This window comes from Astyanax mexicanus, chromosome 10 (genome assembly GCF_023375975.1).
Source record: "Astyanax mexicanus isolate ESR-SI-001 chromosome 10, AstMex3_surface, whole genome shotgun sequence".
Taxonomy (NCBI): domain Eukaryota; kingdom Metazoa; phylum Chordata; class Actinopteri; order Characiformes; family Acestrorhamphidae; genus Astyanax; species Astyanax mexicanus.
The window spans coordinates 43,723,924-43,740,404 of record NC_064417.1 but is presented as its reverse complement, the minus strand read 5'-3'; the positions used below and the strand labels follow the sequence as shown (position 1 = coordinate 43,740,404).

Genomic DNA, 16,481 nt, shown 5'->3' with positions numbered 1-16,481 from the left:
CCCTTAGGTGTGAGTGTGTGAGTGAATGTGTCTGTGTGTCTGTCTGTGTCTGTCTGCCTTGCGATGGCTTAGATCGTAGAACCTTGTGATTAGACAGTACCTTTCGTGCCACGAAATAGCCGACGAGCTGATGTGGCGTTAAACTAGACTACCCAACCCCAACCCACTCTGAAGTTGGCGTACATTCAGTCTAATGGAGATCTGCAACCGATCCAGCCTCAGAGCGCCGTTAGAGTCGGTGCGCTAGTGCTCCAAAAAACGAGCCTCAAAGGTTCCCCTCTGCAGGCCCTTGTTCGAGACACATTAGGCCTCTTTTATCTTTTATGAGCTAATCAATACCTCATAAAAGTTTACAAGAATAGCCAGTGATCCTTTTACAGTGTCCTAGCTCCCAGTTATCCATGCGCGGAGGCAGACAGACTGGGCGGGGAGATTTCAGGCTGGAAATCTCTGCTATAACTCCAGCTGATGTGTTTTTGCCTAGTAGGGAGGAAAAGTATAGATTTATATGATGCCAGAACATCCTAACTCTGGTTAGATGAGTGGGTGGGTGCAGATTTGATAGTGATGCACAGTTTCTGGTGATCCTCTGATGGCTGGATTTCTCCTGAAATAAGTATTTGTCTGTCTTAGCCTAGTTTTTAGTGCATAATGTGGACTTATTTCTATATTTTTGAGTGGGGGAGAATTCTTTGTGCTAAGAAACCCTTAATCCTCCTAACTCATACTTTGCAAATGCTTAGATTTTGTGGGTTGCTGAAAAAAAAAGAGACTAAAAAAAGTGAGCTAGCAGCAAAGAAAGAGGCAGATTTAGGCTTTTAAAGTGTGTGTTTTTTTTTTTTTCTTTCGTCACTCCACCTCCCCTTCATGTCTCCAATCATTAAAACTGACATCCAGAAAGACCTGTTGTTATCGGCAGTGTTTCTCATTCTTTCTGTCTTTTAACTGCCACTCTGGCTTTCTGTAAATGGCTTAGAAAACCAACACCGGCTGAATAATTTGGATTTGGAACATGAATAGGGCTGGCGGAAGGATTTGTAACAAAGACGCGCTCAAGTTGAATACTCACAGACCCTCAATTTCAGCCCCCCGTGGAGTTCAAACTCTTCTGAAACAGAACGCCTCAGGCCCGCGCAGTTACAATGTGCGTAGCCGGCGTTAATATGCCACCCTGAAGTGCTGGAATCAGTAGAACAGGGGAAGATGCCGTGGGCTTTGTCGTGATGTAGACCTGTTGGTGGAGTCTTTTCTAATAAACGAGTTGGAGCTGAGTGGTGTTCATTAGAGAGAGTGCACAAATCTGTGTTCATGTTCCTTTGTTTGTTTGGTTTGTCTCACTTTTATTTATTTAAGACTGCTTTCACACAAACCCTTTTTTTGTTGGTCCCAACTAGAGCTGTGCCATATCATATCGTACGCAATAATATTGCCAATATTTTTGAATATCATGAACAATATTATACCCTGAAATATCGTGCCATATCATCCACCTCTAATTATCACATCTGGGTACTATTTTTTTTTTGCTGTTTTTTGCGAAAGAAAAATTCACACTGTTCTCATTTCTCATTTTATATCTACTAGAGACAGATTATATCTGTCCATTATCATTTATTTTACTTCAGGCCAGGATATATGGATATATTTGGAGCACATTATTAATATCAAGACATTCTGGAACATTGTCTTCTGTTAAAAATTTGATAAAATTCTTGCATTTTTTTATATCTCAGTTAGGAGTGTGTATATATATATATATATATATATATATATATATAGGAGTATACATATATATAAAAAAAACTAATAATAATTCTCATTTTGTTGCAGTGGTGTATTCTTGAAATATGTATATATTTTTAATTCAGTGTTTTGTCATTTCGCCAAGATATCCCTGTCATTGTGAAAATACCATGAAATATTGTGGTATTATTTTAGGGCCATATTGCCCACCCATAGTCCCAACTTTTAAACTTTTATACCCAATCCCATTTCTCATTTCTACACCTACCCATTGTTTTCAGTGTCTTCAGTGTTATAAGTAGAAGAGGCTGAAGAGACATGGGACAACCCTTTAAAAACTTGAAACATTGTCATCAAAATAAATAAATAAATAAAGAACATTGTTTCATTACTAGGCTACCAGGTAGTGGTGCTCTGTAGGACTATCCTTCCAGTACGTTTTGATAGCAGAGGAGCAAATGTAGCAATCTTCAAATTTAGTAACCTTCAATTCCAAGTTGTAGGTGCCTGTATTTACTGATTTTTGCCCCAAAAAACTTCCATTGTTTTACCTTGTCCCTATCTCATGTAGTTAAAGACATTCTGAGGTGTGTGATGGATGGATAGACCTACAGAGTTTATAGCTGCAGCTATGGACTATCGGATGTTAGGTCAGTTCTGCGTGATTATAACGTTTTAACTTTTTTTTACGATCATAGCGGGATTTCTTTTCTTCACTATGTTGAATGATATCACATAACATTAAATATCTAGTCTATGTCACAGACCATTTTCTTGAGACCAACCCGACAAGCCCCGAGTAAAGTGGTGGGAATTCTTAGGTTCGGTGTTGAACAGAGAATATAAAATCTACACTATATCCCCTACTAACAGGCCACAGTATAAAGTGTATTGCGTGTGGGATTGCAGACATTGATCTGTGACCCTCATAGTGTAAACGTTCAAAGATACCAATGCAAATACCGTTACAATCCTACTAGATAGGGGCTCTTGATATCTGTGTATTTGTCCTCTGATCCTCAGATAATATATTAGTTCTGACTGTGGTGTTGTGTAGGTCTGCATATTCCTAGAAGATTTCTGAATGCTATGCTTGTTAAACACACACATATCCTGGAAGATCGTCGTGTCCTCCAACTTTACAACCCTTTAAAGATCGACAGCGACCCGGCTGAGCACTAAACACGCTCCTTTCTTATCAAACTTTTGATCAAAGCCTGTGTATGTTGGCACAAGAGTTTCCGCTGGAAAAGTGCTGTAAAAGATAAAGCATTGACTCTACAGCACCGAACCGCTGAACCCTGATCTAAAAGAATGCAAATTTCAGCACTTTTAGCATTGATTCATCCTTTCAAACCCGGACACAAGAAGCGCACTACTCCCAAGAGAGTGCAGGGAAGGAAGAAAGGGGAAGAGAAAGAAAGACAGGAAGGGAGACATAAGGAAGACAGAGAGTGAGAAATAAAAGGAAGACAATTCACCCCAATGCCTTATGCCTTAATATAGTTTAAACTTTAGCTATATTTACTCCCATCATCAACAAAACCTTGCAAAGGGAAAGGGAATCAAATGACAAGAATGACACCAGACTGTCATGTTGAGAATTAGAATGACAGTGGGCCATTTTCAGTGATGAGTCATGCTTTTGTCTTGGTGGGTCAACCAACAAAGGAAACATTGTCAGCTCCAAGATCAACGGACGTCAAGAACTCAATATTGTGCCAATAAGGTCCTGGAATCAGTGCCTCTACTTTTTCTGAACACACACTCTGGCGCACTGTTCCAACGAAACAATGCTCATCCACATGCTGATGCCATTCCAAGAGATACTAGATACTATGCCGTAGCTGGCTGAATCACCAGAACTATCTATCCCCTATTGAAGATGTGTGAGATGCTACTGGAGGTGCTATGAACACTTGCTGTGACCAACTGCATGCATATTGAACCTATCATTCAATGCCAACATGTCTGGTATGTAACAGTACATGTGTGTTACACGTTTACACACTAATTCTGTGTGTTTAGTAGTGCTGCAACGATTAGTCAATGTAATCGCCAATGTTTAACGGTTGTTTAAATTTGTCTCTACAATTAATTTGTAACAGTACTGCATTACACAAAGTGCTGGGAACAGAAGCGCAATGGGAGATGGGTAAATGGCTCACTCACACAGTTTACTCTCAACTTAATCAGTCTCTCCAAAAGGGCCCAGACACAACAGATTACAAAGAAAAAGATAGGCTGAAGTGCTACTAGGAGTATTGGAATTGTAAATCTCTCCAATTGGTGCTCTTTTGAAACTGGGCAAAAATTGAAATATAAAAGAAATATAAGTCAAAGGCACTCTGTTGGGGGAAAATGATTACAAAGCCTTTACTGTGTCATGGCAAGTAAATTTAAAAACAAAACATTGAGGCGGACGTGTTGCGGCCATCTTGGCCTTCTTCTTTTTTTTTTTTCATTTATTTATTTATTTTTATTATATTTTTTTGTTTCATGCCCTGAAGAAGGCTAAGATGGCCTCAATGTTTTTAAATGTACTTTTCATGACACATTAAAGGCTTTTTAATCATTTTTCCCCAGCAGAGTGCCTTTGACTTACAATAGATTCCATATTATAAACAGATTTACTCACCAAGTTTCAGTACTTTCCATGTTTAAACAACATCTAAACCTTTAATGCCTTTTAAATCTCATGTTTAGCTGTTTCTGTCATTTTTTTTTTGAGATGGAGGACATGGCAGATATAATCGTTGACTGATCAACTAATCTAATAAATAATTGTCAGATTAGTAGACTACCAAAATAATCATTATTTGTAGACCTATTTTTTAGCTCAGTAAATATGACCAAGAGTTTCCCATATCCGTCTATATTTTTCTAATGTTTTTCATGTTCCTGGTAACCTTCATCTTCCTTCTGGGTGCAGCTATTTTTGCAACATTTCCTTTGACTATGAGTGTAAGTCAGTGAGAACTTCCCAAGGCTCTAAATTCACATATTTGTACAATGTGGAGTTTAAAACATTGTAATCATTTTCTTGCAGTGGTGCCAGCTCTGCTCTGTGTTGCTTATCTTCCTGTAGCACCAGTCAGTTTCATTTAAAATATCCTTGAGCTCATCTGGCTCGCTATTCAGAGGCATAAAAAATATGTACTAATATTAATATGTACATGAGCTTGCTGTTTGTTTTGTGAATGGTACTAGCTAGTGCATATTTCTCTCCAGCTATAAGTTAGTGGTATATATTTGGCTTCATGCAGGCTCCTGAGCAAAACTAGGGTAGAATCAGGCCAAGAGCCTGAAGCTGGGGTTCAGGTTGGGCTGATAAATGTTTAATTGACATTAAACTCGTTGACCGGGCAGGGCAGGAAAGTGTTGCAGACTGGCGGAGACATTCCAGGGAACCCCTTACTGTGTGTGGTCGAGCATTATTTTGCTGAAAATTGTGAGTTGAAAGAAATATGTAAAGAAAAAATGTGCCATCATGCAGGGCTTTGGCAGATACAGTAGTCTAGGATGCCTGAGATGCTAAAACTGGCATCCCAGCTGGTCAAAATGGTTCTGGGAAACCTTTGCTGTGTGTGGGTAAGCATTATCCTGCTGAAAAGTGCAGGATATAAATGTTGAAGGATATAAAAATGCTGAAAAATATTTGAAAATAGATCTATTCTAAGGTCTCCATTCCATTGTTTTTCATTCATTTAAAATGTGTAGTTGTGGTCTCAAGTATAAATTAATGCCATGTGAGAGTTTTTTTTGTGAAAAAAATAAGTGCTCCGGTGTTTCTGTATGAGCCTGCTTTAGTTCACTGGATTAGTGCCATGCTTTCAGCTAAACTAACGCTACTAAACTCTTGTCTCGGACTTGGTGATTCGGTGCTTGGGCAGTTTCACCCTAGAGTCCGCTCTATATCATAAAATCCGACGCAAACGGCGACCGCTTTGACCAGTGATCTGTCTAATTGTGTTACCTTGTCAAACTGTGCTTCCCTAGTGTATATTTAAGGTCTCGGTAAAACACAGAATCCACCGGAGATCCAATTAAAAAACTTATAGTTACTTACACAAGATAGCTAACATTAACTAGCTGGTGTAAACAGATCTGTAAGCTCTTTAGCTGACAAAACGGTGTCAGGTCTGCTGCAGCCCGGATTCAGCTCTGTCTGTGGGCGGTCCTGAGCCAAGGTGGACGAGGCTAGTGGGGTCCTGGTTGGCTCCATGCAATGTCCTGAGTGGTGGTTGGAGAGGACAAGGTTGCAGTGTTGCAGTTTGGTCAAAACATCCTGGAAAACCCTTGCTGTGTGTGGGCGAGCATTATCCTGCTGAAAAATGACAGTTTGAAAATAAACATATACTAAAAACGTGCTTGCTGTTAGTTTAGTGAATGGTGCTAGTAAAGACATTTGTTAGAGGTAAAAAATACAGGAAAGGGTATTTTTATGTAGAACACTGCTATGCAAAATTAACATTTAATTTGTGTAAACTTGACAGATTATTATTGTAATTTAGCAGATTTCAATCACTGTAAATTAATTTACATTTTTTTTTCAGTAGAGTTATTTACTTATCGTCTGTAATTTTAACAGGAAAACTCTGGTAACCACAGCTGCCAGCGTTTTCCTGTAAAAACTACAGTTTTTTTTTTTACAGTGTAGCTAGTGCATGTTCTCCCTCCAGCTATGAGCTAGTGGCGTCCTAGTTGGCTCCAGGCAGTGTCCTGAGTGGTGGTTAGACAGTATGAAAATCTGAGCCTTTTCCCACAAGCCATTTCTGCCAACACAGCATGCAGGCCTATGGCAGAAGCAGGCCAGGATAACTTAATTGTTTGTGTTTCACTGCAGATATGACAGGAGCATTGCCATTGTGTGGCATTTGTGAAAGTTCCTGGCCTACGGCAACAAGAAGAACCTTTCTCTTAAGTGCTGAGCGAGCAAGGCACTCTCGTGCTAAGTGAGAGAGAGACTCTGAAGCGCTGGGGGATGAAGACCCTGTGCTGTAGGACATCTGCTAAAACGGTGTAACTAATGATCTTGCATTTGCCTGACATAATACGCACTGTAGGTGGGAGAGAGGAAATGAGAGAGAGTATGAGCGCAAAAGAGAGAAAATGAGAGAGAAGAACAGTAGGCAGAAGATATGCTTAAGGGACTATACAGTACTGTAAGTAAAAGTAATCAGTGGGGACGGCCTGATACAACATTTATAGCTTGTATCCATAAAATGCTCAATTGGCGACAGATATGGTGAAGGGGCAGGTCATATAAGTATTGCAGTTTGGAGGAGGAGACATTGCTGGGAAACCCTTGCTGTGTGTGTGGAGGAGCATTATCCTGCTGAAATAGGCCAGTTAAAAGCTCTTCCATAAAAAGCACCACGTGTGGGTGCAGGATGTCCTGCCCATATCACTGAGCTGACTCTTTTCCTCGTATCACTACTAGGGGTGACTGACTGTCGTGTGCGATGGCTCCCGATATAACCACACCAGCAGTTGGGGCAGTGTGTCGCTTTAAACCACGAGACTCAAACCTGACCGGCTGTTTATTTCCAAACAGATCCTGGATTCATAGGTAAAGACAAAGCTTTTTCTGGCCCATATCATCCAGGTTTCTGCAAATGAATGTGACAGTGGCTGGCAGTGTCAAAAAAAAAAAAAAAAAACCTACTACTCTCACTTCAATGATGTAAGCCCTGTTAAAGTCTGTCAGCTAGGCCAAATATCTTCTCACCAAGAGGTACCCTACCCTTAAGTAGCCAAGAAGCCTCTGGGTTTTTGTAGCCCCTTTTTGTAGGGGATCAGGTGAAACACTATTTTACAGCTTCATTTTTTTTATTTTGTATTTGAAAAACACAAGAAAGCAGAGGACAAACAGAAAAACAATTTGAGACAAAACTTCAAAAATGGACTAACCCCCAAATTATTGGCACCTTTTCTAAACTGTAGGTAAATAACTTTGTTTCAAGCATGTGATACTCGTTTAAACTTACCTGTGTGACGTAACAGGTGTCGGCAGTATAAAAATCACACCTGAACCCAGATAAAAGGAGATAAGTTGACTGCGTCTTTGCATTGGGTTATCTCTTTCTGTACCTCAAGGTTACTAGTTTGTCTCTAGAGACCTCAATGTTTATTTGCCCACCGTGCGCAACATAATCAAGATGTTAGCAAATCATGGCACTAGGGGTGGGCGATATGGCTCTAAAATAATATCACGATATTTCAGGGTATTTTTGCGATAACGATATACTTGGCGATAGAGGAAAACTAAAATAATTCATTCATTTCAGGAATATAGTATAATAGTATAACAGAATAATCATAATGTGGCAAAATAAATAATTTAGCATAAAATAATATAATGCAGCAAATAATATTTCAGAATATTTAGTGCATGCATATAAACTGCAAACTAAAACAATTATACAATAAATACACCTAAAGCTTCACAGTAAATAATAGACTACTTTTACAGAAAGCCAGAACAGCCCTATTATCACGATATGGATTTTTAATATCATGATATTTCTGTGTCACGATATATTGTATACGATATAATATTGCCCACCCCTACATGACACTATAGCTAATCTCACTAAAAAAGGTTCTGGATGAAAAAATTGTTGAAAAGGATATTCCAGCTGGTGGATGAGCAGCCCCAATTAAGCTCCAAAGAAATTCAAGCTGTCCTGCAGGCTCGGGGTGCATCAGTCCAAAATTCCAGTTAAGAGTTATAAGAAGTTTCATAGTTCAGTTATTTTTTCCAAGGTTGTGCAACCAAATATTAAGTTGATGCTGACAATAATTTTGTCCAGAGTTTTTCGTGAAATTATATATATTTTTTGTCTTTTCTCTGCTTTTTTGTGTTTAACAAATGCAAATAACAAAACATTTCTGGAAGAAAATAATCAAATTTCGGCCATGATTGTATGTGTGTTGTGGCTGCCTTTCACACAAAGGCTGAAAAGTTCACTGGTGTGACCTGCCTGGGTATTTATCACCTTGACCAACTTGCTGTAAGCAGTAACTCCTTCACTCGCCACAGTGTAAAAGCCTTTTAAATTTAAATTATTATTATCATTATAACTGCCAACTGTGTGCACATTTCAGCATGGCAAGAGACAGAGCGAGGGATATTGACAAAAACCTTGGCGCAGTGGATCTCATCGGAAGAGTGTAGAGAATAGAGAGAGAGAGAGAGAGAGAGATAGATAGAGAGAGAGAGAGAGAGAGAGAGAGAGAGACAGATTGGTGATGACCCCAGCTCTTTCTTCAGCGCCTGAGACTCGTGCTCCTCTCTGTGCGCCGTTAATTGTCTCAAGTCTAAGATTTGAAGGAAAATCACTGCAGTGCTGCTGCTCTGTGACGAAAGTCAGAATAAACGCTGTGATTATACAGTCTACCACAATTACGGGTTCAGTGTTGTGTGAGTGGGTGTGCGTACGAGTGCGTATGAATGTGAGAGGTACAAATTGAGTCGGAGCCATAAGTTCCCTTCATTGTTTCTTGTTCGGTGCTTAATCAGTAGATGTGCCAGGCTTCAGCAGACTGTTGTTCTTGTGTTTTTTTTTTTTTTATGTGACTCATTGAGTATACCATCGCATATTCATTAACTGCGATCGGCAAACAGGAACATGAGGTATGCAAATAGACTTATGGTGTTCCAGATGTATTTCTGTGGTTTTGTGCCTTTTCTTCCGTCTTCAAGCAGTACAAAAACTGTACACCCCCACCCCCCACGTCCATTGTACTGTTTGAGTCTCATTCGCCTACATCCTCTTTAGAATTTCTCATATTTGTTCTTGAGATATTTGTACTTTTAAATTGAAGTATTGTTCACAGAACTTTTGCAAGGTATTAGGGGTGCGCAATATTATATCGTATCATGATATTAAAAATCCATATCGTGATAATAGGGCTGTTCTGTCTTAAAAGTAGTCTATTATTTACTGTGAAGCTTTAGGTTTATTTATTGTATAATTGTTTTAGTTTGCAGTTTAAATGTGTGCACTAAATATTCTGAAATATTATTTGCTGCATTATATTATTTTATGCTATATTATTTATTTTGACACATTATGATTATACTGTTATACTATTATACTATATTCCTGAAATGAATTAATTATTTTTCTGTTTTCCTATATCGCCAAGTATATCGTTATCCCAAAAATACCCTGAAATATCGTGATATTATTTTAGAGCCATATCGCCCACCCCTACAAGATAATGCAGCAAAATGTACATTTTTGCTTGAAACCGAAGAGTGCAAATACTGAAACATCTGGCCCAGTCCAAATGCACTCCCTCAGGTTTTCATTTATTTTGGCACTTTTTTTACTATTCAATAAAAAAATAGCCAAAATGTGTTTTTGTCTTTGGCAAATACAGCATTACTATTCTAGTTCTGTACAGCTTGTATCTTTCAGCTGGAAAACAGACAGATTGTATAGAGATGCTTAACGCCTACTTTTGTTTCAGGTTTGTTTCATAAACCTGCTGTTTGGTGACAACCAACCAACCTGCTGGATCTAACCATTACACCCTGTTCTTAGTGGAAGAGAAGGGTGAAGTGTGGGCATGCTGCCACTGATATAAAAATCCTAACTTTAGGATGATTAAATAAAATAAATTTTGTTTTAATTGTATATATATATATATATATATATATATATATATATATATATATATATATATATATATATATATATATATATATGTATATATACACTTTCGTTTGTTTTAAAATCTCTATCATTTGAAAAAATGTTTTTTTTATTACTATGTTCCTAAAAACGTGAACATAGTAATAAAAAATACACAATAATCACAATAATCTTTTAGAATCTGAAACCTTAATTTTTTTGTTTTTACATCTTAAATTTTTACTTTATGACTTCAAACGAGAGTGAAGTAATGCTCTCTTCCTGCTGCTCTCTTTGGACAGGCGCTGACCACAGGCAGCATTCCTGGCTTCATCGATGTGGTGATGAACCTGAATTCTCCGGCTCTCCTGGAGGACAATCTTATATGGCAGGCCAAAAACGCCGGGAAGAGGATCATCTTTTACGGAGACGACACCTGGGTGCGACTCTTCCCCAAACACTTCATGGAGTACGACGGCACCACGTCCTTCTTCGTCTCTGACTACACTGAGGTGAGCGGTGTTGCTTCTGCAGCTGTTTTAGCCCCCAAAACTGCACTGATAGTTTGATGTCTGAGAAGATCTATATATGATTTTTAAACATACTGTAAAAACCTAAACTATACTTTTAACATACTTATTTTAACTTTGCCCTCATGCAATACGTTACATTTTCAATTCCAGTGTGAATGTGTTAATGGTTACCACTATTATGGAAAAACGGCAGATTTTAGTGACTTTGGGAAGTTGAGTATCATGTCTCTTTGTGGCTTTGTTCAGAAAAGCAGCTCAGATCTGATTTGTTCTACAGCGTGAATAGAGCCTAATTTAAAGTTCAGCAGTGGGGTGTAGGAAAATGTTGATAAAAGGTTGTATCAAAGTGTCGTAATATTATTATTTACTATAATGTATCAGTATTAAAAAAAACAAAAAAAAACAGTTTATTCATGTCCATGTGTTCTGATTGGAGAACAAATAAGCTTTTCTTTCACCTAGATTGTGTGTGTATGATGCTGTGTTTTTTACACCATGATTATTTGCTTATAGGAAAGTATAAGTATTGGAAAGTATAACAATATATTGGAACATAACCCCTGTGTCATAGTACTGTGAAGGCACCCGTAAGGATAGGGGCGTGGCCACTGTTAGCACAGGGAGACACAGACACAGGGAGTGAATGAACTTAAACGTACCTTTATTTGGGCCAAACATGCTCTTCACTACACCCAAACAAACTTAAAGACATATATTGACAGCCCAGTGGGGCTCTAGTCATGTAACTTTACTGTTTTAGGTTTGTTCTGAGGCAGGGTCTTTATACCAGTCCCAGCGGGGGAACTCTGGGTCTGCCCCACGCCATGACGCACAGCTCCAGTCTGTCCCAGCTGGCTGCCTAATAAGTCAAATGCATGCCAGCTGGGACAGACTGGAGCTGTGTGTCATACTGTGGGAAGGACCCACGAATCCCCTGCCTCTGCAGGTCATAGTACATATCATATTGACGTGTTCTTATCAATACACAGCCCTAATCAGTTGTATGGTACACTGCTAAAAACACAGAACGCACCTAAATTTAGATAATATAGCATTGAAAGCATATTTGAATATGTTGCAGGTTTAAGTGAAGACAAGAAAAAATCTACAGGAAGGACTAATAAAAGACTATTTTTAAAGAACTGAATGTATTACAGGGCTTGGTCCATTCATTCATAAAGTGAAAATGGAAAAGAACCATAAAACCATATCCCAGGTCAGGCTGTTCCTCTTAGCAACATAATCACTGAACATGAGGGACACTTGTTAGAGCGGCTACTGTGACCCCAGCTATCTTACTGACCGGGTTGTCAGTGACTGTGATTAAAGTTAATGTTCGTGGATCAGCAGTCTCTATGATATTACACTGAAATTGACTTTATGGAAGAATGACAAGGAGGATGTTTGTGCCAGAAAAGAAAAAAAAAATGCTCATAAAGATTTTGGAACGCATGACTTGGAAGTCGGTCCAGTGACTTGGCAGAATTTCTTATAGTCTGTTGAGACTGGAAATTTTTCAGCATGAATAACAAACTGTGTGTGCGTGGTATCACTCTCATACTGCTTATGAACAATGTTGCAATGGCCCAGCTGTTAAACTTGGTGAAGGTAGTGTCATGTCATAGGTATGCTTTCCACATACATGATGCATGATCTGGCAATAAGTCAGAACTGAGTACATTTTCTTTTATGACGTTTAACACAGTAAATAAACTAAGGATAGCACATGTTTTGCCTGGTCATCTTTATTTTATTTGTTAATATACATTCATTCATGCACCTCAGGCCTGCAATATTACAAAAAGGTGTGACAGGGCAGTTTAGGGCTAGTAATAAAATAAACACAAAATAATGATGATGATGATGATAATGATGTGAAACAGGTGATGTCAACAGGTGATCGTAATCATGATTTGGTACAAAAGGAAATTATTTGGTATCCAGGAAAGGCTGATTTTTGCTTGAGATTCAAATATGAAGGGTTGTTAGTTTGTAACATAAGCATGCGAAAGTTATTAGAATGCATAAAAAGAAACTTCCTTAAAGAAAGATTGGAAGGAATTTGCATATTTCTAACTCTACAGCCCATAATATCATTAAACCATTCAAGGAACCTGTTGAAATTTTAGTCTGTGAAATCTCTGACAGCACTACATTAAGAACCATCATTCAGTAATAGCTCGTAGAACCACAAAACAAGGGCTTGCTTTTACAAACCTATAATATAACTTTATGCCACTTACTACTTTTCCGTGCAAAATAAAAGCCTTGTTCTAAAGTGTCTACTCTCTGGGATCGGAGACATCCAGGGATTAACCATAACATAGTGGAAATGTGTGTTTTGGTCAGTATGCTAGATCTTTTTTTTTGAAGATATGTAAGCCTAGTGTGCTGGAGTAAAGATAAAAAAGGACCATCCAGACTGTTATCAGCAACACGTCCAAAAGTTAAGGTGTTAAGGTTTCATGATTTGAGGTAGTGCTAAAAAAAACTTTGAAAAAGCAGGTTTTCCGGGTATGTCTATGCGATTTTCTACAAGAAATAGCAAAAACACATGCAAAAAGTGTGTATGAGTATTGGATGGCTTGTCTGCAGTTCTAACAGTTCCCCAGTAGAGAATGTGTGGGGAATTTTGCAACAAAAATGCTACAGTGACAACCCCCTTCTGACTGCTTACTGTTTTTGTCCACTGTGTTTCAGGTGGATAATAACGTGACACGTCATTTAGATAGCACTTTGAAGAGGGATGACTGGGACATGTTGATCCTGCACTACCTGGGACTGGACCACATCGGACACATCAGCGGCCCTCACAGCTCGCTCATCGGACCCAAACTTCTGGAGATGGACGATGTCATCAAGAAGATCCACGCCTCCCTCATAACACAGGTACTCTTTTCTTTCTTTCTTTCTTTTTTCCCCCCATGATGTCCCTCTTTGTCCCTCTTGTCCATTTGTTGTCCATTTGTAGTCTGGCATGTGTTTTTTTTTTTTTTGCTGTTTCTGTCTTAAACTCACATCTTTGTAGAATGTGTAAATCTAAAGTGCCTTGTAAAGAAGGCGGAGTAAAGAGTTTCAAGACAACTAACCAGATTCCCCTCTGTAGAGTAATTCATTCAGCTCAGTACAGTCTCAGAACACTAATCAAACAGTGAGCCACTCTTGAATATTGAGTATTAGCACAGCAACACAACAGAGCTATCCAACACCACTATCTTGTTCACATTAAACTGCAAACGACAAACTTGAGACCACATTCAACCATATTGAAAAAAACAGCAGCAACAGTCAGAAAGTCTAAGGAATCAACTGAAAGGGGTTAATCTAGCATCCAGTTCTGCCCTTAATTGGTACCAACAATCGTCTGATTTAACTGCAAGACAATTGGTGATCAATATTGGTCCAAAAAACACTGATTAGTCGAACTTTATTTCACTGTCTTTATGTCTTCCTGCTCTACAGTGCAGTGCTATTATTTTCTGAGTCTGTTTTTAGCAGATTTTAGTAGAACCAATCCACTGGAATTAGGTCTCATTCTGCTAATCAGAGGCTTGGTCCCATGATCTTGTTTTGATTGCATAATATCAGATGTGGCTTTGCATAGGAATGAGTTGTTTTTGTACAGTCTTTTTTTTTTTTTTCTTCTTCTTTTTTTTTTAAATCACCTCTCTCTTAGATCGTATTCTGGCTGTTTGGTATAAATCTTTAATGCTTTTGACTCTGATTCAACAGTGCATGTCACTGTGGAGGCTTTATGTGGTGATCTTCTTCTTCTTTTTTTTCCGATGCTCTTCATTCCAGACGATGTAGTGAGCTAGCTCTTATGTCTAGCCACGCTGGCATCTGCGGTCTCTGTCAACTCCTTTCTAAATGCGCTTTTCAATCAAGTGGCGGCATTCAAGACTTTTCAGTTCCAAACACTCAGTGGAGCCTGTATTGTATCATCCTCATCAAATTTTAGTGCGCTTCATGTTTTATCCAGGTTACGGGAGTGTGTGTACGCTGCTTTTCGGCTCGTGTCTCTGTCAGCTCTTTGTGTGAATAATTTCAGTCTTTGATGAGTTTATCTGAAGTGCTCGGCACGTCGTTTTGCTGCTGTTTTATTTAATGGAATCACAACCCACCACTCTGTTCTCCTGCATTTTTAACCACAACCAGCCTTGGAGCTTTTAGTTGCTTTCAAAGAAAAGTCAATGTAGGGGTCTTGCTTTTTTTTTTTTCTTACTTTCTATTTTTTTATATATTTTTTTGTATTAATAACACCTTCCTCTCCCCTTTTTTCCTGCTAATTTGACATGTCTGAGACGATGCACTGAAGACCCCAAAATAGCTCCAGTCTGGCTGGTGGCTGAGGTCTCAGCTGTTCTTCAACTGAAAGCCTTTCACATTGGGGCCTTTTACTTAGGATTTTTTTACACCAGAAAGTCATGGACTGTATATAACTATGGACAGGACGTCCCTATTCACTCTCCTTCCAGCGTTTTAAAGCCAAAGTATGGCCGAAATGGAAGCTGCCATCTTGCGTGCGCTAACGCAGTAGAGGCAAATTGGAGCCAGAACTAGCATGGCAGAGGTGGGAGGCGGGGCCGTGTGACTGCCTAAACCCCGCCCTCCCCCTCGAGGACGCGCACAGCCAGCGGACCTGCCGTACAATAGACTGTGAATTAGGCTAAATAACAATACAGTCTATCGTCTAGACTCCTGTTCACAACTTAGCAAACTAGCGTTAACTTAGCTGGCTATTTACAGGTCTCTTACAATAATATATCACGAAATAATGATCAGTAATAATGAATAGTTATCAGTAGAAAATTTTAATAGTCTGCATAGCAACCTCTTCTGTAATTAAACTTTAGATAAAACAATAGTTTACCTTACATATTTTGATGCATTATATTTAATAAAACCCTATTTATATTTAAAAGCTAATCTCTTTATTTTATTCAGTGTGAAATATTTTAATACTCGTCCTCAATTACTCTTTTCACTGTCATTTTCACCAAACAAGTTACTTAACTTAGCTAACCTGAGTTGGCTAACCTAGTTATCTAGTTACCTAAGTACCTAACGCTAGGTTAAAAACCTAACCTATCACCACAATCGCCACACCTCTTTAAATATCACAGAATGACTCCTAGAAAATGTACTAACTTTAAAGAAAGGGCTTGCAGAATGTACAGAACTCAATTTCCAAAAAAAAAAAAAAAATCCTGGATGTGTAATTTTAGATTAAAGATTTCTTCATCTCTCATTCAGTTGAATGGAAATAGGCGGGGTTAAATGTTGTTCTGGAGCCAGCCACCAGAGGGTGTAAGAGACACAGTGGCTTCACTTTTCAACCAATGTCATGCTGTCCATACTTATATACAGTCCAAACCAGGGTTTAGGTGTTTGTTACATTGTATAAATTATGTACGTTTGGTTTCGGTTTCACACTGCTGTTTAGCGATGGATTATAGCGATTGATGCATTCTGTTATCATCACCTACTGTACATTGGCTGCATCTCCCTATACTTTACCAGTCTAATACATCCAAAACATTGATTGCTTTGTAGAATG

General features: G+C 38.7%; 1 protein-coding gene across 2 annotated transcripts in view; it reads left to right on the top strand.

The window, feature by feature from the left end:
• Positions 1-16,481, top strand: part of pigg (phosphatidylinositol glycan anchor biosynthesis class G) — a 192,483-nt gene that overhangs the window by 10,305 nt on the left and 165,697 nt on the right. For both annotated transcript variants that reach the window (XM_022683537.2, XM_049484390.1), the window contains exons 3-4: positions 10,691-10,900; positions 13,622-13,810. In XM_022683537.2, coding sequence (XP_022539258.2) covers positions 10,691-10,900; positions 13,622-13,810 — 399 coding nt within the window. The remainder of the gene's footprint in view (positions 1-10,690; positions 10,901-13,621; positions 13,811-16,481) is intronic.